Consider the following 24,252-nt stretch of genomic DNA (forward strand, 5'->3'; position numbering starts at 1 on the left):
GGGAGCAGCGAGCGCTCCTTTATCCCGCGCCTCCTCCTGCTCCTCCTCCTCCGCCTCCTGACTCCTGCCTCCCGCCCTCCGCCGCCGCGGACCCGCCGCTCCCCGCGTCCCCTGTCCCCGCTCCGCGCCGGGCTGCGCGCCCGCGGGCGGCTCCTCCGCGGCGGCCGCGTCCGCAGCGCCGCCTGTCTGCGGGGAGCCGCGCTCAGCCCGCCCGCCCCGCCGCCGCCTCCGCGGGGGCCGGCGGTGCCGGGGCCGCCGCCGCCGCGCTCTGCTCGAGCCGGGAGCAGGCAGGGCTGCGCTGCCCGGAGCAGCGCATCCCGCACCCGCCTCCCCGCCCGCCTCCGCCCGCACCCGCCGCCGCCACCACCCAACTGACTGACGCCGGGAAAGAGGATGACCTCATCCCTCTTCCCTCGCTGCCACCGCCCCCCGCCCGGCACCGGCACCGGCACTGGCGCAGGGGCGGGGAAGGGGGCGCTCGGCGGCCGGGAGGGGAGGGCGCGGCGCTGCCCCGAGGGTGCGGAGCGCGGCCCTGCGGCGGCGGGGGGACGCGGTGTCTCTGCCGCCCGGCCCGTGGAGGTGGGCACGGCAGCGGCGAGCAAACGGGTCGGCGGGGAGAGGTGGGGTGTGGCCGGCTCCCCCCGGGGCCGGGGCTGCGGGAGCAGGGGGTCGCGGCGCTGCCGCGGGCTCCGCTGCCGATCTCCGGTGTCCTCCGAGCAGTTTGGGAGCGTCTGCCCCGCCGGCGCGGGGGTGGAGTGGCGGAACGCGGGTGGGTGCGGACGGGGCGGCCAGGAGGGCGGGGGTCCCCCCTGGGCTTCTCCTTGCGAGCGGGCATTGTCGGGCCGGGGGGAGCCACCGCTGCTGCCTCCCCAGCGCGGTGACTGGGGGCAGCTCCGGGCGGCCATGCCCCGCCGTGCCGCCCGAGGCGCGCAGCGGGACCGGCCCGCACGGCGGAGCCGCGCTGAGCGCCCGCACGGCGGGTCCCGCGCGGGGCGGCGGCCGCTGTCCCGGCCGTCCCGTAGGAAGCGCTGCCGACGCCCCCCTAACTTTGTGAAACGCTGTTGCGAGATGCAGTTCTCGGGTTGTGCCGTGACTCACGCTGCCTCAGAGGCGTTCGGGGGAAGGTGAGGAGACACCGTTTTATTCCGCCACCTGGAGAAATCGTATTTTTGGCGTAAAATTCTCCAGGGGAACTCACGACGCCTTTCACCGCTCCCCGCCCCTTTCCTCGCAGCCTCGGCTGCTCACAGAGCGCGGTCGCTCCTCGGAGCTCACCGGGTGTTTCGGCAGCAGAGCTGGCCCCGCCGGCAGTTCCCTTCTCGGGGCGGGGGGAGCAGCCGAGGTCGGGAGCAGCCGTCCCGGGCGGAGCCGGCGCCGCTCTCCGCCGCGGAGCACAGACTCCCCCGGGCGGCCCGCGGCGGCCGTCGCCCTCGGAGCCCGGCGGGGGACACAAGTGAACGACGGCTACGCGGTCACGGGAGGCCACCAGCATCCGGCCTCCGAGAGTCACACGAGAATCACAGGGCTAGGGCTGCTGGCGGGGTGTGGGCGCATTTACCGCCCACCCTTGGTCCTTCCGCCCTCTCTGTCCTCCTGCATCTTCAACTATACGGGATGAGCAACTAATTGACCTCTTCACCTTTTTAATTTTTTTTTTTAAGCCTCTGTAATTTTTTATGAGCATGCCCTCTCCCTTCTTAAAATAGAGCAGTGAGTTCGTTCAACCACGTTGCTGGAATATCTTAATAGGAGCAGCAGTGAGACTGATAGGAGAGTGTTATGTTAAGCTCTGTGACTAAATATAGTCCCTTTAACTTCATTAATTAAACAGAAGAAGTCATATGGACAGCTGAGAAATCTGCCTTCTAACTCTTAAATGTACGTAGTAAGTATAAAACTGCCTTTAGGAAATTAGATTTTACTGATATATACCCCAGATTTCAAGAAAAGACTGCAGCATGCATTACAGTATTCAGAGTGCTGAACACACAAAAATCAAACTTTGGAAGGTGAAAAGCACACATGAAACTAATTTGACTAGTTATTTTGCATGTTATCACACAAGAGTCTTTTAATTACATTGTCACATAATGGTTCTTAAATAATACACATTTCCTATGCAGTCTCTGTTACAATGGTATAACTGCACTTTATTTCTATTCCTTTTGGAACCCTGTATTTTATTCTCATTACAATCTACATGATCTTTCTTGCCTGAGACTTGTAATACGAATAGCTTCTTTCTCAAGATATCTTTTAATAATTCAGTAAGCACCTATATATAATACAATGTATTCACTTCTGGTCCCTTTCAACCCAAAGCATTCTATGATTCATTCTATGGTTTCAGGATTACCTTGTGAGCAGAGAAGGTGCTCAATGACAAAGCTAATTTAGCTGCAAGTTAGTGGTTTATAACCAATGAGTTTTCAGTGTTACTCTATTTCATAGCATGGTTTGGGTTTGAAGGGACTTTAAAGATCATTCAACTCCAAACCCCTGCTGTGGCCAGAGGCACCTTCCACTTGACTGGGTTGTTCAAAGCCCCATCCAAACTGTCCTTGAACACAATCAGGGATGGGGCCTCCCCAAATTTTCTGGGGAACAATCTGTTCTGGTTCCTCACCACCCTCACAGTAATTGTTTTGGTTTTTTTCCCCTAACATCTAATCTAAACCTACCCTCTGTCAGTTTGAAGCCATTACCACTTGTCCTGTCTCTACATGCCCTTGTAAAAAGTCCCTTTCCAGCTTTCTTGTAGTCCCATTCAAGTAGTGGAAGGTGCTATAAGGTTCCCCCAGAGCCTTCTTGTAGTTATGTCTTCAATAAAATGGTTTAGTGTACACTGTAGGTTACTTTAATTGAGTCTATTTGACATATACAGGTCTAAAAGATGCCACAAACTTATAATGGAGGTTATAGTGTGATACAGGAGTGGCAGTAGGGGAATAACTGTGCTCCTAATCCTAACCTAAATTGCTTGGGCTGCAGGTGGGGTAAGAGAGTAACTCAAAGGTGTCAGATTTAAGAAGGAAAGAATAAAATGGAGGAGATCTAGGTCCAACATACTAAAAGGACAGGAGATGGCTCTGAGCAATGCAGGACATATTTAGGAACATAACTGGTGTCAGTCTCAGTGTACATTATCTTCAGAAGTCATGGGATCCTGCTTAAGACTACTCCACTGCTTGCCACTGGAAAAGGTAACTGCTGGGGCCAAGTGTCCCTACATCCTCCCCTTCCTGCTCCATTTATGAGACAAATTTTCTGGTATATTTGCCCTGAACCACTTCACTAAAGGACAGAATTAGGATAGAACTAGGAGCTGAGCCATTTTCCAGGAAGACTTCAGTTCACCCTGGTGGGCTCAGACCAGTAAATCTGAAATGTGTTCAGTTTGCAAGATATGTTGGAGGTGAGGGGACAGTTTTACACTTTCTTTCCTATATGTTTGCAACTATATGTTTCAGTTTGCAAGAAAATTTGTTGGAGGTGGGGGACAGTTTTATACTCCTCTCCTCTCCTCTCCTCTCCTCTCCTCTCCTCTCCTCTCCTCTCCTCTCCTCTCCTCTCCTCTCCTCTCCTCTCCTCTCCTCTCCTCTCCTCTCCTCTCCTCTCCTCTCCTCTCCTCTCCTCTCCTCTCCTCTCCTCTCCTCTCCTCTCCTCTCCTCTCCTCTCCTCTCCTCTCCTCTCCTCTCCTCTCCTCTCCTCTCCTCTCCTCTCCTCTCCTCTCCTCTCCTCTCCTCTCCTCTCCTCTCCTCTCCTCTCCTCTCCTCCCCTTTTTTTGGTCCTTTTTGTTGGTTGGTTAGTTTTGCTCTGTTTGGATTCAGCTACTGTTGCATTTGAGAGGGAAATAATATTCTTTCACACTGATTTTCATATTAACAATAGCTGTCTGACAAGAAAGGCAGTGCAATAGACGAACATTTAGACTTAAATTAAAAGCTGTTTGATACTTGATAAGAGGAATGTCTTCTGGTTTGTTTTCTCACTTTAAAGATAACAAATGAAAAGGATCCCAAATAATAATAATGATAATAACAACAGAAACAAATTTCCTCTCTGTTAGACTGGCATAACTTCTGTGGAGCTGTATCAAGGCCAGAAGTGTTTGTATACACACTGTGTACAAACCAGCATGCATTCAGCAAGACAATGTTGTTACTAAACCTCAGAAATTATTAATTACAAAATATAATTGAAGGACAAAAATGAGATTGTAGACATAAATCCATATTTCATAAACCAAGTACAGACAACCAAGTATGTTCATTTCTCATGTAAAGTCATTTTTTCTCTGAAAGAGATTTTATTCATGGCTTTCCTTTCTTCTCCTTTCTTTAAAAAAACATTTTTATGGGTATCACTGCTTTTGCTTTGTTCTGAGTTGCAACTGTTTCCCTTTTTTGCCCCTTAGAATCTTGGTCTACTTTAGGAATACTTTTTGTGTGTGTATATGTCCTTCTGTTGTTTCTCAGTAGACCATTATCAACTCAAACCTAACTGTCCAGGAAACACGCTTCCAATACTCTTATCTTTACTCTAAAGAATTTTTGAGTTCTTCACATCCTAACAATGATGTTTTTCTATCTCTTCTCTAGCTGTGCTGTGCAGACTGCCCTTTCAAAGTACACTTGAACTTTTGCTTGTATAGCTCTCCTTTTGCCATAAGAATATCATTATACTCTACAGGTCTAATCAATTCTTGCATGCATCCTTCAAAATGATTCCAAAATCTATTTTCTTTTGTTTGGCAGTATTTTTGTCAATTGCAGTTTAGTGCTTTAGTTTCTGCACTTTCTTCTAGTTCAGACCAACTGAAGCATTAGAATAAGCTCTTTGTATCTGGATTTGTCACCCTCTGGAAGCATTCTGGCACAAAATCCTGCCTTTCTTACTCTAGTCAGTCCTTTAGGGAGTAGTTCTGCACCAAGAAGGAGTTGTGCATAATCCTGCTGTCCTGGCAGGGCTTGCAATGCTGAGCAGAGCTCCTGAGCAGCCCCTCTTAGAAACAAAAGAAGTCCTTAGTCATAAGGGATTCCCTAGTGATCCTTCCTTCCTTCCTTCCTTCCTTCCTTCCTTCCTTCCTTCCTTCCTTCCTTCCTTCCTTCCTTCCTTCCTTCCTTCCTTCCTTCCTTCCTTCCTTCCTTCCTTCCTTCCTTCCTTCCTTCCTTCCTTCCTTCCTTCCTTCCTTCCTTCCTTCCTTCCTTCCTTCCTTCCTTCCTTCCTTCCTTCCTTCCTTCCTTCCTTCCTTCCTTCCTTCCTTCCTTCCTTCCTTCCTTCCTTCCTTCCTTCCTTCCTTCCTTCCTTCCTTCCTTCCTTCCTTCCTTCCTTCCTTCCTTCCTTCCTTCCTTCCTTCCTTCCTTCCTTCCTTCCTTCCTTCCTTCCTTCCTTCCTTCCTTCCTTCCTTCCTTCCTTCCTTCCGCACCCAGTGTCTTTTCCCGCTCTGTGCTTCCCTCTGTCTAGATGTGTTTGACACAAAACTGGGTTGACCTGATGGAAAATCTGATGAACATTTATTTTCTCATTCACTCACTCAGACATAGTCTCACTCCTACATCTTCCATACAACTGGCTTTATCTTTCCATGTTAAAACAGTGCCCTCAGGCACAGATGCAGAAATCAATTTCTTTAGGAGCATCAAGTAGGAACCATTCTACAAGATGTTCATAGGTTTCAGGTATTTTCAATAGATTTATGTTTAAGCTATACACACAGGTGTCAGTGGAAGTTGTAATCTAGGCTGTATGTTTAACATTTATGAACTAAAACACTTACTTGTCTTTTTGCCCAACTAGCTTCCTTCAAACAGGCACATGCCACAGTATGGTCTGATACCTGAGATATTTCATTGCAAAGGAGGATACATTTCTTTTCAATTAGGACAATATTTCAGCAAATTAACATAAGCACAAATCAGAAATACATTTGTAAATTGGTATGCTGTTTAGAAAATTAGTATTAAAATACTATATATTTTTAAAAGTATAAACAGCAATTGGTTTCTGTCTTTAGATTATTTTCTTTCTTGATTTCTGTCTTTAGCTTTAGATTCTTTTATTTTTTTTACACACACACACACACATACCACATGAGAGCTCAAAGGAAGGGACTCAATGTTGTGGAGTTCTTAGGTGTATACTTAAATTAAGGAGGACTTTAAATCAGAGCAGTGGGAATGATTATTATATCCTTATTATTTAGGCAAACACACTTTAGGCACATACTTAAATTTCATGGTGAATTGTGGCTGTAGTTTGTTTTATTATATTTCCAGATGTCTAAACATTAGAAACATATTAATAGATTCAACTGTACACTCCAGATAGATAGATAGGTATATTCCAGGTTAAGGCAGACAGAGAATAGGCATGCTTTGAAGATAGCATATGGATGTTTAAATTACCTATGAAAGAAGAAATTATTTCTTGGGATTTTTTAAAGATTTTACTCAGGATTTCTTAAATTTACATTTATTATTTAGAAATGGATGTCGGTCACTTTTCAAGTTGCTTCATAGCTTGTATTTAAATATATAATCAAAAACATAAATATATAAGGAATGATAGCAGAAGACAGAGATATAGGAAGACAGTAAAAAAGCAAGCTTGCAATCTTTTACAATGTTGACAACTCTTTTGCTGCTATTGTGCATGCAAAAAAACCCCAAATACCATGCACATCACATTTTATGATAAATATTAACATGCCTTCTGACATTGTAAGATGTAATTAAGAATTTTCAAAAATTTGAAAAGAAACTTAAAAGTCCCATTTTCTTTCCCCTTCTTGATTCACTGTTTAAAATTAATTTCAGTGAAGCAAAAGAAAAAGATTTAGCCACAGCACAAGAAGTTATGACACTACTTTGCACTGCTAAGTACAGAGGATTTGAGCAACTTTTCCAGTCTACTGCCTTTTTTCATGGAGAAGTGCAAAGGACCATTTCAGACTGATATGTGAGCAGAAGTTGTTTATATTTGCAAAGACATCAAAGACATTTATAAACACTAACAATGAAGGACTAGATGACATTCATCCAAGTTGTCTAAAGGAACTCAGAGGAGCACTTGGTACTTCCTTTTTTCTTACTCTCATGCCATTTCCACAACTGACAAACTACAGGATGAATTGGTGCAATACAACTGCTCATATGTACTTAAAAGCAAGGAATCCTTTCTTATGTATGATGAGTTTCAGAAAAACAGTACTTGGAGTTGCAGACAGAATATTAAATGGTCCAATGAGCCAGTCAGAACATGATTATATTTTTTTCAAACCCTTAACATCAGCAGCAAAAGAAACTGAGACACTTATGGGATTAAAAGGTCAGAAATGTATCATCTAGATCAACCTAATAATAGACATAAAACAGCACACCAGGAGAGGTGGATGAGGAAAAAAGATGGAATTAACTGGACTCTAATGGACATTTTCAGACTCAATTTTAAGAGTCTATGATATGGTCTACAGGATAAATATTTTAGCACCCAACTTCAGGCTTTGTCTGCAGTGCATAATTAAATGTTTAATAAAAATAGCAGCAAAATCTTCTAGCCTGCCTTCTTTCACAGGTCTTTAGTCAGGTTGCAACAGAGAGAGGCAGTAGAAGTCAAACCCTTCTCTCCACTGCAGCCTTGCCTGCTCCAGCTGATTGAGTGACCTCACTGCTCCTTCCAAGACTCCTCTGTGTCAGATTCCTGGATTGCTTGTTGGCCCAGGCAGTCTCTTTTCCGTGCTACATCTCTGTTCCCCATGGAAGCATCAGCAGTGTCAATATCTGCCCAGGCTCTCCATAGGCAGGGCAGGATGTTGGGAGGAAAAAAGCAGGGCAGCACCCTTGCTGTGTAGGAACAGCACAGTGCACATGAGGAGGCACCTTTGTAATGTCCCTGTCTTTGGCCAGAAATTTTTCAAAAAGTCATCCCACTGGCAAGGGACAGAGATTAAGTGACTTCTGTGCCAAACACAGCGCACATCATGAGGAAGAAGCACATTTGGGATTTGGCACTGGTCACAAGCTAAATATGCTAACTGGCAGGTCTTCCAAGCAAGACCTGAGCTTGTGGGGGTCATATGGTATTTCACATTTTCTCATCAAAGTGTAATGCCCTGGTGTTGTGTGCTGCAAGCACCCATGATGCTCTTGAAATGAAACCCTATGCAGTGTTGGTCCCATTGCTGAAAGGGTTAGAGGGTTGTGTACATGGCTCTGGATCCAGGAAGCAAATCCAAAACCTGATTTGGACGCTGTGTAGGTAGAGAAAATAATTTTCAAGTATGGAAGGCAGCTGCAGAAGAAGAGTATCCCCTCTTAGTAAAGAAAAACAGATTAGGAAGGCATTATTTACACTTGATAAATCAGAAACGGCATCAAAGGGAGCTAGTATTACAAACTATTAATGAAACACATAATAATGAAACAAATCACATAATAGATCACAACGAAGTGATTCAGTGTAATGAATACTGATACCAAGTAAGTGAGCTGTGGGCTCTGGGGATACAATTTCAGATCCATTCCAGTGAGTGTGGTAGGAGTGTGAGCAGAAAAAAAAAAGAAGAGTTTGAGTGGTCCATTGCTCACACTGACCACATCCACACCTTACAATAGTTGTCCTTTTGATGACATAGGTAGATAAAAATTATATTTAAAAGTTATGTTACCTACCAAGACCAAATATAGGCATTTATTATTTCTTCTTGTGTCAAGGTAACAACTGGGATCTCATCAGTTGCAGATAGCCAACTGTCCAAATTTCACAGAATGGTGTGAGTAAATAAACATTAAGCATATTAAAAAAGACAGCTAGACAATGTTTTATCAACACAGATTACAAACTCATTTATTTCTTATAATTATAGAAAGCCCATTGCTGCTACAGAACATAGCAGCAATGTCCTGAGGATGAAACAAGTCTAAAATCCAGATCTTCAGAAAGATTTTAGATTTTGGAGGTACAAAGGGTGTAATCTTTGATTAAGAGAGGAATGCTTAAACATTTTTGTATTTTGATCACGCACAAGAAACTTCAGGTGGTGTGCAAGTCCTGATTACATTTCAGACGTGTCTGTATCATAAATCCTTCCTAAGTCAATTCTGGCAATATCAAAGCCTACCAAATCAAACATTAATTTGTGCATTTACAGCAAAATACATTTTTTGAGTATGATTTGCAAAAAATAATTGGGCCCTTTTTTTTGTTTTTCTTTGACATGAAGGCATTCACACATGTGGCACTGGAAAGCTGGTTTGATAGCTAAGGAGAGTCACTGCAAAAATCATCAAGCTGAGCAGGGAGCTGCCTAAGCCTGCCTAAGCTATTGCAGTGTTACTGATAACAGCCTCTCTTAAGAGACCCTTTGGATCTAAAGGTTCTCAGCTGAGGTTCTGGCTCAGCTACAAGATTTTACAATCAAATGTCAGCGAGAGGCTTACCGACACAGGGTGAACTTCTGAATGACAAGATCTTTATTAGTCTCTGGTATGGTCTTAAGAGAAGCCAAATACAGTAAGGCTGAAGGGTTTTGCAGTTTGTTTGGAAATTGATCTTGAAAAGATCTTAATTTTAATAACTTATGAAAGTGAAAAAAAATCATCAAATGAATACATGCTGACAGATTTGAAACGAGCTAAATTTAGCTTACCCACAAATTATTACTGAAATACAAATATTTGAGTATGTCACTACATATGTAACTACACACTACAATTATGATTGCTCAGTTCAAGTCCACAGAGCCATGTTACAGATTTAAGTGTCTGATATCTAAATTTCTGTCATGCAAAGTTTTTGAGCATCTATAATAGGATCAGAATTCTGTGTTCACATTAGACATATTTAATTTCCTGTGATGTTTTTAATACATTGTTTTGACTTTTCTTCGCAATAATTACAATGCCTTCAGAATTATAAAAGACAAGTAAATCAAATCAGCATGGATTTGGAGAAGCATTACACTCGGAAAGCATCAGAAATCAAGCAGCTGTGGATAAAGCTGCACTATTGTGAGGCCATCATTTTCATCTTCAGAAAGCCACCTTAGGGGAAAAAACATAAAAACCTGTCATAGAAACAGCACATATAAAACTTAAGAAACAGACAATTTGTGAGAGCGTGGTTCTGCACCTTTGATTTTCTAGGAGAGTTTTTACATTGGTTTGTAGAGAAGAAAAAACCAGCCTGAAGAAAATAGTGACTTTTAAAATTTTTGTTTTAGTATTCACATATGTGTAATTTTTAAAGTGTAATTAACTTTATTAATATATTTATGAAATATACATTAATTTTATTTTTTGGTCATATAGGTAACTTGTAAATTGATCTAAAGAATGAAAATAAAATCAGGATAATTCAGAGTTGGGAAACATGTTCCATGATAGCAAGTTATTGTCCTTGCAATTAATTCTAGGAATTCTGTCTTTCCCATATCTCCTTGTTGGTTCACAAAATACTGAGTTGCATGATGGGCCCAATTCTAGCTCTGTAGGAGCCTATGGAGCTTTTACTGTTGATTATATGAGAAACAGGACTGAGTCCAAAGTTTGGGTAGACGGATTTTAACTGGAACCGAGGATAAAGTATTATTAATTTCCAAAGAGAGTTAAAAATCTTCTATACTTGGGAAGGTTTATGACAGTCTGCCTGATTTGATATCTACATGTGTGGGAGGGATTCCCAGACAATAAATACAGCATCAAAGTAGCTCATATCTGATGCTGCACCACTCAGCAGCTGGATATGGCCGAACATAAACAGGTCCAGGCTGAAGCGTACCTGATTTTGGCAGCTAAAACTGCATGTGGAAGTCACAGAGCCTAGGAAAGGTGTGATGTGTAAGCTAGACAACAGGCATTTAAATGAGTTAGCAAAGGATTCAGGTTTCTCAGTGATTAATGTCTTTTAGAGACATCATTTGTATTGGAGGAGTCTTTTTTGTGTGAGAGGATGAGCCCATTCCCCATTCACTTCGTAGGCCATAAGATGAGGAGCTCCTTGAGGAGCTCCATGTCTCAGTAGGAACAGGACCAGAAACCTGGAGTTTCCTCTATCTGAGGAACTTCTGGGTCACTGAGTTACCTGGGGTTAACCTCCTAATCTCTTCTACTAAATAACTTCCAGTTTGAGAAGGGTTTATATACTTCAAGGTAGGCACATAGCCCAAGGGCCCAGTTAAATGTTCTTGTCAGGTGCATGTAGAACCAATCTGTGCCACTCACTCACCCACATCAATGATCTGATTCCAGTTCTTGTGCCAGTCTCTTATATACCTTTGCACTTTTACTAAAAGATTCTAAATAAAATTGAAAAAAACAAATATCTGGAAAAAAAAAAGTTTGCTGCAGTCTATCTTCTGCAAGAACCTTGCTCTGACTGGTGTGATCTGAAAAGTCTTACAAGCAAAAGGGGTGATGTGGCATCAAATCCAGAAAATCCTGTCATGGATTGTATTGCACATCTGAGTGATATTGTGGTTTAAGAACTTTGTTTAATGCCCACTAACTTAGATTTAGGTACCTAGAAGATTAGAGAGCATCTGAGCATGCCTTTGGAGGAAGTTGAAGCAAGGGAAGTTTATTTTTGTTGGAAGAAGTTTAATGTTGTCGAGGTCAGTAACACCCTCACTCTCGTGATTTAGAGTGTAGAGACCAACTGAGTATCCAAGAACTTTAAAGGTTACCTTTTTTTGGTACAGGGGCTGGGATTTGGCTTCCATTAATTGTCAAGTTTACAGAAACATTTAAGGAAAGGATTAAATTAAATATTCTTGGCTACCATTTCTGTTTTCAGTTTACCAGGTAACATTCTCTTTCTAGATATAGGGAACTTGTAAATTTTCACACTTCTGTGTTCTGCAGATGCATTAAAAAGCTAATTTCCACTTGGAAGGACATGAATATGTTTGCATCGGTTATTTATTCTGAAATTCTTCAAGCTATGAATGATATATTATAGTGAACAGTCACTCCAAATGTACCCATCAATTTAATTTCCAATTTTTGAAACTGTTGTTTCAGTTTGGTGCAGACTGATGTGCACCCTCTTTTTGTACATTAGTAGCCCTTTACCCAAGCAACCCAGTGCCTAAATACATTTCTAAATTTAGATCATTGCACTTCTACATTACACAATATGAAGTTTTTTTTAAATCTTTATCCTATTTGCTGAATGTGTCTTGGGCCCATACTGAGCAAACATTGAAACAGAAGGATTCTAATGTTTTAATGTTGCCCTTGCTCAATAAAATACACTACTTCTTCCATGAGTTTTGAATCTATGCTGCCATGTTCCACTGTCTCCTCTTCTGATTCATTTCCATGTCTGTTTGCTTATCCCTGATATATTTGCCAGAGCTATTTATGTGCTAATGCTTGTATAGTGGTTCACCAGACACCTTTTACTCCTTGAATTCAAAATATGTATGAATGCTTTCTCTTGGCAAAGGCATTGAATTATGCCTCTCTCTCCTACAATCACCCTGTTTTAATTGAGTGGAAAAATCTAGTGTCTTCCTCTAGCAATTCTTCTGACAAGTTAGTTTCAAGTTGGCCAGGGGGTTCAAAAGTCATTGGGGATGGACTGATAAGAACACAACATTGTTAAAAAAAAAATTACTGTCTTAGAAAACCAGACAGAAGCAACTGAGAGACTTGTGAAAAAGAAAACAGCATGTACAGAGGGATGATGGACTCATCTACTGACCTGTTACAGCTGAAGCAATGCACTGAATTCCTAGCTGCATCTGTGATTTCCACTTTTTCTAGAAACCAGCCACTTGCTGTAGAAGGAAAAAAAAAAAGAAAAGAGCAAATTTAATACAAACAAAACACAAATACAGCATAAGAAAGGTTTCTAATTTCATTTCCCAAACCCCATGTGGTTCAGTACTTCCAAGTATATTCAACATCAATAACAAAACTGAAACACAGATGATTCAAATTACTACCAACTTCTCTCAGTTTTACAGGGAAGGTCTTTGATGTTTTTGACAGAAAGTGTATTGGAAGATTTTTGTTACGACTTAACTTATTTTTCCAGATTGGATTGAACAGGCAGTAAGACAAATGAAACAGAGTGCGTGGTAATATTGAATACACTCTTGAAAACCCATTTTACCCTTTCAGGTACTTGGAAATGCACTCAAAATGCACCTCCAGTGGGCATTCTACTACTCTGGATGTGAACCAAGGGGTGAAACTGAATGCTTCTCATATCCCTATTTTTCCAGCAGTCATGATTCAGAATAGCTTTAGCATTTAGGCCAGCACTCATATTTGTTTCAGCTTTAAGAAGATGCTAAATATTCTATTTTAATCCCCTGTTTTGCTGTGTGAAGAAATACCTTCATTGTTGTGATATAGAACTTTATTTCATAGAATGTCAAAATAATAATATTTTATTTCATAGAATATCAAAATATTAATATTTTAAAAGCAAAACTTTATTTTATATATACAAATCTGTGCAGATATCTTTAGTTGTCTTTGCCAATGCAAATACTTAATGAAAACATTTTTAAACTAATTAGGATCATACTGCTAGTAGACAACATTTTGGTACTCTTTACATGTCCTAGAGATAAAGGACTAGATCCCATCTAATTATTTTGGTTTTCAAATATTTGCATGAAGTATTAAGTAGGCATAAAAACCCAAAATATTTTTATTCATAAATGCTAAATTTTAATTGTACAAGCTAAAAATGTAATATAAAAATATTTGCAAATTGTGTCAGTTTGGATAAAATGTAAAGGTACAGCGATGTTTCTTTTTATTCAGTGACATTTTCAAAAAAATAGCTGGGTTAAGTAGGCCATGAAGGTGTCTAGGTATTCCACCTTCAATTCGCAAGATCCATTTATTGATATTGTGAAGTACTTTTGAAACTCTTTTAATGAAACCTTGTGAATGGTTTAATATATCATAGACTCTACTTGGAATAGATGACCTTTCACGAAATCTCTAAATCAGAGTCAAGATCATCAGCAATAAAATTTTACAGCCTCTCAAATTTACACGACACTTTACAAAAGAATAGAAAGGCAAGTTTGCTCTCTTGAAAAGATTAAAATCTAATGCTTCATCCTTTATTGACAAAACTCCAACAGCCTTCACTGAGATCTCCAGGTATGGAGAAATCTAGGATATATTAGCAAACAGATGAAACATCCCAAAGAGGTACTGTAACATTTGAGGAAGCTTGTGGGGATAACAGCTGATGTGACAGAAGACACTTGGAGGTAATTTCAGAGAAATATTTGGAGGAAGGTTGTCATGTCTAAGACAAATCGACACAGCCCAGCTGTGCTAGGAAGGCACAATTAGCAGCTGTGTGATGTTGATCAGGACACAGAGAGGGAAAATAATAATGTTGTTGATAGGTCAGGACCCAGGAAATAAAAGTTCAATCTATTATTTCACCTGCAGACTTCTGCACAACTCTCAGTACTAAAAGTCTGCCATTGTGGAGTCCCCTTCCCAGATCAGATCAAAGCTGAACTGTGTGCATGCGTAGCAGTTATCACAAATAAGAGGAAAGTCAGCAGGACAATCTTGTTCATTATAGGTATTTCAACAGGTTTGGTGTTTTTTCTGTTTTCAACACCATGAAATATACGACATGACTGGGTGGTTAGGAAAATAAGAAACCTGTTCAGCTTTCTCCAAATAGGAATTGCTATTTGCAGAATTTTTCTTGGTTCATCCTAGAAAAAATAAACCCTTTGGCACTTTATTATGCCTCATGAACTCAGATTAATCAGATTTTATTAAACCTAAACCTATTTCTTTGAGATGGGTTAAGCAAACTTCACCTGACTGGAGTATCTTAATACAATCAGACCTTTTTGATTCAGCTTATATATTCCCTGCAAATTCAGTTTATGTGTTTGTATCTCTATATGTCTGTATATATCTTGATATCCACAAAACCCTACGGGTTTTTAGCACTATTAAATGTAAGCTCAAAAGATTATATGCCCTGTTTTATTTTTCTGTAAAATTCAGAGTCTAGAGGTTACTGTTCACAGAAACATTTTCCATTACCCTGTGTGGTTACGTTCTATAGCCACATCCTAACGTCACATCAGAGGAGGACCTGGTGCCCACTGGTGTTCTCAGACTTTCAGAAGAGCAGATCTATGGGGGTGAGAGGGAGCTACAGCATGCTTTGACCAGAGTGCCCAAACTTGCTCAAACCACGGAAAGTTTAGCCTGCAGTTTGAAAATTCAATAATGCCTTGAATTGATTGAATTCAAGACAATCAATTGTCTTATTGACAATCAATTGTCTTATTGTCCACAAGACAATCATTGTCTTATTTAAGACATCTAGTAAGGGGTTTGGCTGAGCAATGTTTGAAGGATGAAACTATCTGAGGTTTATTTTAACTAGATCACTGTTAGAAAAAGAATCCTGGTGTAGTCAAGGGAAATGTGATAGAGAGGGTGAAAACAAGGGCAGTAAAGCTGACCTCATTTGTACACAGGTTTGTATTAGCTAGCTGTAGCAGTAGTGTGACTTCAAGCACCTTTCCAAATGTCAGGCAGATCCTTAAGCAGAAGATGTTTGCAAGGCTACTGAGCACAGAATACTTACCAAATCCTTTCCCATCGTGGCCTATTTCAATTGAACGTAGGCTGCCTATTTCTTTTGTCTTAATCTTGAAGGTATCAACCTTTAATAATAAAATACACTTATTAAAAATATGATACTAATGTTTAGAAGCTTGCATATTTGTCCAGGAGACCAATTCAAGTGTAATAGTAGAAGTTCAGAATAGATGAACAACTAATGTGGCTTATTTTCCCTACTGACGATGTGTGGCATACATCCTCTCCTATTAGGCCTCAGTTTCAACAAAACATTCACTTTTCAACTTATAGTAGGACAATCCCTGCCTCTTTCTTGACTTCCATCTACTGTGAAAATATTTTTGGTCTCATGAATTCTCAACTGCTATAGTCTTCTAAAATATTTTTAGTATATGATACATAAACAAAAATTCAGGAATATAAAAGTTAAAGGCTTTTACCACATTAGACATTATTCCTTTCAAATATTTTATACTTTAATATAAAATATTAAATTATTTCATATTGCAGATTTTTTAAAATAAATTGTTTTTTTCCTAAGACCTTTGACATCACTGGCTACCCATTGACTTATCTGGATTGCTAACAGGATTTCTACATATCTACTGTTCTTTTTTGAAGGGTAATGACACCTCCTGTGTAATACCAGACAAAAGGAAATACAACACAAGACACTTTTTTACTTGCTCCTTGTTCCTCTAGGTAGCCAGATTTATCATTCTCCTCAGTATGGAAGACAATTCATGGGTAAATATCTTTGTCTCACAGATAACATGGCTGAAGAAACTCAGACTAATTCCAGGTAAAAAGATGATTCACATTGCTGGAGATAATGAGGAAGATCTCTTAAGGCATATATTTTCACTGGAGTTCTAATTATTTAGTCATTACATTTCAATAACTCCTCAAGAGAAAAGTTACAGAGAATGTATATATTTCTTTTTCACTTGAGGGTGACCATCATTGTACTCCATTACACAAGTGGTGACCAAACAGAGCAATTTCTTTGCCAGAATAATATGTTTATTAAATTAGGAGAACATCCAGCCAAGGCACCAGGACATCATGCAGAGAATCTGCATTCTTATGCAAATATCTATATCTGAACTCAGGGTCTCTGAAGAACAGCCTAAAGCAGGATGGATCTCAGCATCAGGCTGATGTGTATGGTTCCATTTCACCTGGTTCTAGGCTTATACATCCAGGGGTGCTCACAGCACCAGTTTCCATGGCAAAGTGAAATGATGGGATGTAAGAGACTGATGTGTTCTCATGCAGGATATTCAAGGTGTGTGCAAGAGCACAGGGTGGTGCACACACATGCACAGGCCACTCATGCTGTGCTTTTCAGAATGAGGAAACACGTAGCTGGGCACGTAAGGGGAGGCAGTGTGAAGATGTATTTGGGGCTAACAGGCAGAAGAGGAGCAGAGACAGCTAGATACAGTAAAAGTAAAATGTTCCTTGGTGAATCTGGGGGAAAGAAGAAATATAGGGTGAGCTGAGACCCATGTAGTGATGTGGAAAACAGAATAAATGCAACAAGTTTTCCAAAGACCTTACACAAATTTAATGTTTGCTTTTCCAGTACAGAAATGGACACAACCTATAAAGTCTGTGTACTCACCTTTCCTCTTTCAAAGGGGTTTTGGTGCTCCAGTGACTGAGAGAGTTGAAATGCCTCAGATTTATCCTCATTCCCAAATAAAATAATATGCACATTGGCATCAGTCCCTGCTCCCCTTTTGTCACCTGTATACACTTTAATAGTATACTCTGTCATATGTTTTACTTTGCTTCCTTCTTTATTCAAGTTGTTATCTATGTCATTCTTTTGTTTCTCTCCTCTAATAACAAAAGATCTCGGAATTTCTTTCTGTATTTTGGGCTTATTTGCTTTCACAGAAAATTCTCTGAAAAACAGAACAACATTTGTGTTTTGGTAAGTAAATAATATGTTAAATTAAAAAAATGCTATTAATTAAGTGGCACAGCTAAAAATTGGCATATTTTTAAAATTTCCATTGAGAGAATTACTCTATGGCATTTACTTTAATTCAGTGTCTGCTCAGTGTTTTCAACTATTATGCTATTAAAAAATCATTACTAGCTTTACACAATATACTTACTCATTCACTTCAAATACATAGATAGGATGCTCCTTCACAACTTCTTGCACATGCAGTTTTTTGATGTCCAGTTTGCAGTCTGCAAAGAAGGAAAGAGAATATAGTGAAAATGTCCCATTGCATGGCAAGAAATTAGGTAGGGTGTTGTTGGCGTAATGATGGCATTCTTACTGTATGATAACTTCATTTTTTCATTAATTTAGGAATGCCAACAACTGAGTTGAAAGTGCTGGAATGACTACAGGATCCTTTATTTTGTTCCTATTTGTAACCTCAACTTAGAAATTTAGGAGTAAGTATTTCCTTTGCCTTGGTGAAGCAAAGGAGTGTTGTCCTCACTGTCCTTGGATGGGCATGCAGAAAAACTCCAGCATGACTCAGGTGGGCACATTTGAGAAGGAAGAGCAGAAATACAGGTCTGTGGCTTCCTCCTCAGTGACCACACTACTCCACATGCAGCACAAAGAGAATGTCATAAGGTGGTGGGTAGGAAGGGATTCAGCAGCTCACTGCATCCCTCTGCTGTTTGGGAAACGTTGTTCTGTGACTTACACTCCTTTTTGAATTTTCTGCTGGGGGCTTCAGCTGCATGGCCTGAGTGTCTTGACACTACTTAGTCTCTGACAAAATGAGAGAAAATGAAGACTATTCATTTTCCCTTCTATTATTTGTAACTTCAGCCCTGTTCAACAAACCGCATTCCAACCTCTGATGCTACTATCCAATTCTCTTTAATTATATCAATAGGCTTCTGTGGAGGAATCCAGAACATTGTGTTACACTCATGACCTGCCAAGGTAAGTGCATAGAGTCAGAAGATTCAGGAAGGTACCATGAACCATCTGATCTTAAAAACTTGCTCTCATAAGGAATAAAAAAAAAAGCATAAAAGCGCTAGAGAACATTGCCTGGACTGATCAGTCCTGCAGGGTACATCTGATTTTAAAGAGATTTTATGAAATTTGGGATTTTTGGTTCAAAGCCTTGGTCCAAACTAGTCTCAGTTGAAACAAGTCTAGTTATAATATGAACACCCTTACTCATCCGAAGTGTTTTATAATCTAAGTAACTCCTTTGAAAGAAATACCTGTGAAACATCATCTCAATCCCGTCTTCATAACACACACAGAGGCAATGAGCCCAGTGACCCTTCTTTGTGAACTGTGTTTTCGACCCTGAATGGAAAAGTCTCTGCTGTCACGTTCTCGTGGTGCCCTTTGGCTACACACGATTGCCACATTCAGTGACTGTCACTCAGACAGATGGCTGCAGTTAACTCCCACAGCTGAAGCTGCGGGAAGCACAAGCAGGGAGCTGCGCGCCTTGCTCCCGCAGCAGCATGGCAGGGCTGTCCCTGTCCTTCCCTTCCCTTCAGAGTAACTGCAGCCTCACACCGTGTCCTGTCCCCCTGGGGTGACCCTGTGCCGGGCACAGGATGTGTCACCAGCCGAGGAGTTCGTGCCCAAATGTCACCTCACATACTTGGGTGAAACTGGGTACTGTGCCTAAAAGGTTTTCATGAGGAGCCTCCTGATGAGCAAAACAAAAAAAAAACCAAAGACAAGCAAAGTGCAAACATTGAACCCTTGTTTCCCTAGAAAACTGTCTGAAAATGGTCAAGTGTAATGCATAGCAATGATTTGCAATTATATAGCAAATTTCATTAATGGATTTCAAAAAACTTTATAATTAATTCTTTGCATTAGTAGCATGATAGCCATCCTAGAAATAAAGCAGAGAGATGTTGAGGTCAAGACAATTTTAAGGAAGTTCAGTGACAAAACTTGCTGACTGACAAACAGAGGTAAAAATTCCCTCTGAATGTCACTGGGAGAAAAGTGAACTGGAGGGGGAAACAGTGAAAATAATTGAATCACAGAAGGAAAATTAAACAATACCAATTTCTTACTTGAGTAATAATTATTGTCCTAGATAACTTATTAGGAGAGCATGTATTCAGTGCAGAATATAATTATATTCATCTGGATTTACTTTCTTGATGCAAAAATGTTATAACCTTTAGATCTCAGGATTTTAATTTTTTATAAAACACTACCCTTTAGAAAAAATAGCCAAAAAGAATTAATACGGATTTAACTCTGGCAGTGACTTTGTTGCCTTTAACAGGAGGCTAGCTGTGTGATTTACATGACTGACTTTAGAAAGTAAAAGCTATTTTACCTGTTTTACTGCTGATCGAAAGAACAATTTTTTCCAGTTCTCCCAAGTCAACAGCATCCACCATAACTAGAAATGACTAAAATAAAATTATTCAGTATTGCAATATAAAACCATGTTTCTTAACTGTATGGAGAAATTTGAAAATTATAGGTAGGAAGTATAAGAATGGATTAAAGGGTAAATTTTAAAATACTTTAAGACAGAGTACCTCGTTTTGCTCTCCCTGCTGTACATTCTGCAATGACTGGAGAAGGGATCTGTCTCCTGTGTCACCATGAGTACCATATATACATGCAGTCATATGCACTAAATTTCTCTCATTCAAAATGTTTCTTGAAAATACTGTTAGATGATATGTAACCACTGCAATATCAAGTAAAAAGAGATCTGTTAAGACTGTGCCACAGCCTTGCCCAGCAATTTGACAACATGGCATTCTACAGTCAGATGTAATTAAAATCCAAGCACTTGAAAATAAGAGTAAAACTCCAAATTTTTGCAATTTTTGCTTCATAATTGTTTTGCCACCATCTCTCAGATCTGAAACTTGAGAAGTGCGGCTGGACCAGCTCAAAACAAAAGTGAAAGGATTGCATTTGGAAGGTTTAATTCTTGGATCATTGTGTCAAAAAGCAGCAAGAGTGGACCTGCCCCTCAAGAGTAGACAAGGTAGAAGCTGAGCACAGCCCCAGCTCAGGCAGTGCCCTCTCTGACCAAGTTCTGCAGCATCTGCATGAGGCAGGCAGAGCTGTCCAGAATCCCAGACAGTGAAAAAGACCTGGGATCCATCCAGGGATTGAGCTGGGGAGCAGGAGGAGAAAGGGCCAGAGAAGGAATAAGAATAAGGCTAAAACAGAGGTCCAAAGTCTGTGCAGGAGAGGGGGGCAGAGAGAGCACTAGGGAAAGATGCACATGACATGTGCTCAGGCATGATCTGACTGGGACATCCTCTGCCCAGCATGGCTGGAGGTTCCAGCGAGTCCAGCCAAGGCAAGGTAGGTCTGTGACTCACCGTGGCCCTGATGCTCTAAAGTCAAGTGGAGAGGTTGCATTCATGGGCTTTGGATCAGATCTACGGTGGGGAGCACTGGGAGAGCCATTGTTTGGAGGAGGGCAATTGAGGGAGGTTAATGTAGGCAAGGATGGGAGGGCTAAAATGCTTAAATAGTGGCTTTTGTTTGGGTTGTGTGATCAGATCACGAGTGTAGCAACCAAGCTTTTATCTCTCTAGTGTACTGAATAAATTGGAAAGGGGAAAGAGTAAAGATTAAAGATTTCTTCTCTGAGAAGAAATGACAGACAAGGGCAACATATATGAATGTTACAACTCAATTAATTTTATAAAATTCTAATTATTTAATAAGATTGATATGAATTATGGCTCTCTTTTAAAATTTTGGTAATAATCAGCTTGAAAGTAGCATAATAGGGTTTTTTTCACCTTTTCATTATTCAATTGTTTTGCCTCAAAAACTACAGTAGTGCAAAATTGACCCTCTGAACAGCCCTGTGTGTGAGAGGAGAGAGACAGCACCGTGTCATCCCTGGGGATTCCTGGGGTGTAAACATCTCAAAGGAAGGTACAGTTAAGGGAAACTACTTATGTATATACTCAGCTGGAGGCCTCTGCTCATTAACACACCCAAAGGCACAAGTATGCACTGCCAGATCTCAAGGGTCTGTACTCTATCAACTGCATTTTGATGGCTTCAATTAGCCATTAGCAAATGCTTCAGCACAATCCCAAGCATAATTTTTTTTAAAAGGAAAATGTAACTGAGATAAAATTCTTGGGCACTCTATGAATGACTGAGCTGTATCTAAAATTTAACATCACATGTCTTCTGGTTATGGTGAGTGTGATTAGCTGCTTTCCATTCCAATTAATACAATACTGGTTTTGCTTTTAGCTGATAAAAGGGAGAAAATAAATTAGGTTTAGAAAGCTGTCAAAAAGCATATCTGGTTTTCACAATAAATTGAGAGTAAATTTGTCTCTAAAGATCACTTTAAACTCCTCGTGTACCACCTGCTGTGGAGCTGCTTAAAGCTCTCTTGGACATAAATGGCAAAGATTTGGGGGAAATCACTGTCCCAGTTTTTTTTTTCTTCACTGGTTACAAATCTCTTCTTGAAAATATCTAAAGCACAGGTGGAAAGAAATAAAAACCACAGAAATTAGCCATTTCATTTGTTTGTTCTTTTACCTAAGCTTATAGATAATATAACACCTATTCCTTTTTGTGATGTTTTTTGTCTCTTGATTTCAGAATAGTTGCACAGGACAAAAAATATTACCAGGGAAAAAAAAAACCAAAACAAAGAATGGGGAAATTATTTTTTCAACAAAGAGGTCAGTGACAGAGACACAGCCAAGGTAATAAGGACTCCAGTCTCATCCCTGGTTTATCATCCATGCTGCAGCTTTCTATCCTCATTTCTATGGCTTGTGCCTGTATCCTGAATAGCTGTGCATGTGACAGTGATCAGTCCTTTGCAAGGGGTGCACTCATGTGCTTTATGTTAATCTGAAGGTCCTCTTCGTTTCAATCTTGCGTGTAGGAGATGAAAGCCATTGAGCCCTGCTCTGTACCCATACTGTGTGAGTGGTCAAGTGAAAATAACACCTCTAAGCAGTATAAAATCTAAAGCCAAATTTTAGATTTTCAATTGCATCCAAAATATGCAAAATAACCCCAAACTTCAACCTCTTTTACTTCTACTGAGATTATTCACATACTTACTTTTGGATGCATTCAGAGACCTCACTGAAACTGGGCCGTCAGTTCCAGTCCAAAGTGTGTTGGGGTAGGTCATTTTACATCTACTTCAGCTCACTTTAGATGAGCTGACTTATTTTTTACCCAAATAATAAATTTGTTTTTTGCATAAAACCCAGGAACAAATTATTTGAATATCGGGTACCATAATTTAGTCTGTTGATTAAGTTAGTATTTGTTCCATCCCATGGCAGCATTCACATTAAGGTATGGTGGATTTTACAATAGCGTCACATACGGGAATAGGGTGGATTTTAGGTGAAAGGATTTCTTTTATTTTACTTAACCAAGGTGACAAATAAGAATTGTTGAGCTAATTTTAGGAGGCATAAATATTTGGAGTATATAAAGGTAATAAAGCTGAAGCTTATATGTAGTTTTGAGCTGCTATTTACTGAGAATATGTGTTTGGAATGTGCGAATAAACAACAAAATCACTTAATAGTAAATAAACTATAAAAAATCATGTTGTTAATGTCAGCAATATGAGCAGCTGAGGACTAAACAAAAGAGAATAAAAATATTACAATAGTTCAAGAACAGAGTATTTCTTATAAATTGTTCTTTGTAGCATATAATAATGCTTCTGAGCAATCAAGTGAATATTGCATTTCCCACTTTATGGTACAGAAATTAAACCGAGTGGGTAATATTTTCCTTCATACCTTTTAACTTCTTATCCAGTCTCTATGAATCATTAAATAAAGGCAATAAAAATTTCTGTTTTGATAAAGGTTTCTACTATAATACTAGGACATGTTAACCTCCTGAACCACTCTACTGCTTTGAAGTAGATTTATACCTACCAGAAAGTGCTTCTTTTAATGGCCACTGTATAGGGAATTCAATCCATCTGTCTCCATTAGGAGAAAGAGGAAGTGTTTTATTTATGGTGAGACTAAAGGTATCCAGGGTTGATGTGTTCTGTACTTTAAAGTGATGAAGAGACAACTGGGATATGTTGTTTTCCAAACTCTGGAGACCAAGCCTCACTTTATAAAGCATTCCCAAATCAGATGGCAAATGTATCTAGGAATCAAGAAAACAATGAGTTAGCATCCAAACAGAGGTGTGCAGATAAATGCATAGGTAGTTTACAGGAAGAGGGGAAGTTGGCTCTAAAGGAGTCAGCACAGTCCTACACCCATTTGCATCAGGCTTGGTGCTAAAAGTGCCATTCACTTCAAAAGCAGCAGAACCAGGTTGACTGTAGGCACTTAAGGACATTTTAGCTTTATCCTCTAGGGGCATTCGTTGTAATTGTTCTATCAAATTCAAATTACATACGCCAATGATTTCTAATGTGAATAAGTAATGTTAATGTCATTTAAAATGATATGCATTATTAACTATGACTATTTGTTGGGGAAAAAAAGAATATGCTTGATCATCATGAACTTGAGAAAGCCAGAAATTAAAAATAAAATATGGTATGAGACTGAAAACTTCAGCTCTGATTTTCTTGAATGTTTAAAAAATAATACAAACACTAAAACCAATATTTACAGCGCTACGTTATTATTTCTCTTTAAAATGAAACTCAAAGGAAATTTAAATATAGGCAAA

General features: G+C 40.1%; 1 protein-coding gene across 1 annotated transcript in view; it reads right to left on the reverse strand.

Annotated features, from left to right (window-relative positions):
• Positions 1–9,973: 9,973 nt before the first annotated feature.
• The window catches only part of RP1 (RP1 axonemal microtubule associated), a gene marked incomplete at both ends in the record, with an annotated part of 161,303 nt that continues 147,024 nt past the window's right edge, over positions 9,974–24,252 (reverse strand). The window contains 8 exons of the mRNA XM_084203553.1: positions 9,974–10,043; positions 12,706–12,781; positions 15,601–15,679; positions 17,224–17,509; positions 17,726–17,804; positions 19,907–19,982; positions 20,115–20,269; positions 23,493–23,715. Coding sequence (XP_084059679.1) covers positions 9,974–10,043; positions 12,706–12,781; positions 15,601–15,679; positions 17,224–17,509; positions 17,726–17,804; positions 19,907–19,982; positions 20,115–20,269; positions 23,493–23,715 — 1,044 coding nt within the window. The remainder of the gene's footprint in view (positions 10,044–12,705; positions 12,782–15,600; positions 15,680–17,223; positions 17,510–17,725; positions 17,805–19,906; positions 19,983–20,114; positions 20,270–23,492; positions 23,716–24,252) is intronic.

Source organism: Fringilla coelebs (assembly GCF_963513975.1).
Source record: "Fringilla coelebs genome assembly, chromosome: 1".
In the NCBI taxonomy this organism is placed as follows: Eukaryota; Metazoa; Chordata; class Aves; order Passeriformes; family Fringillidae; genus Fringilla; species Fringilla coelebs.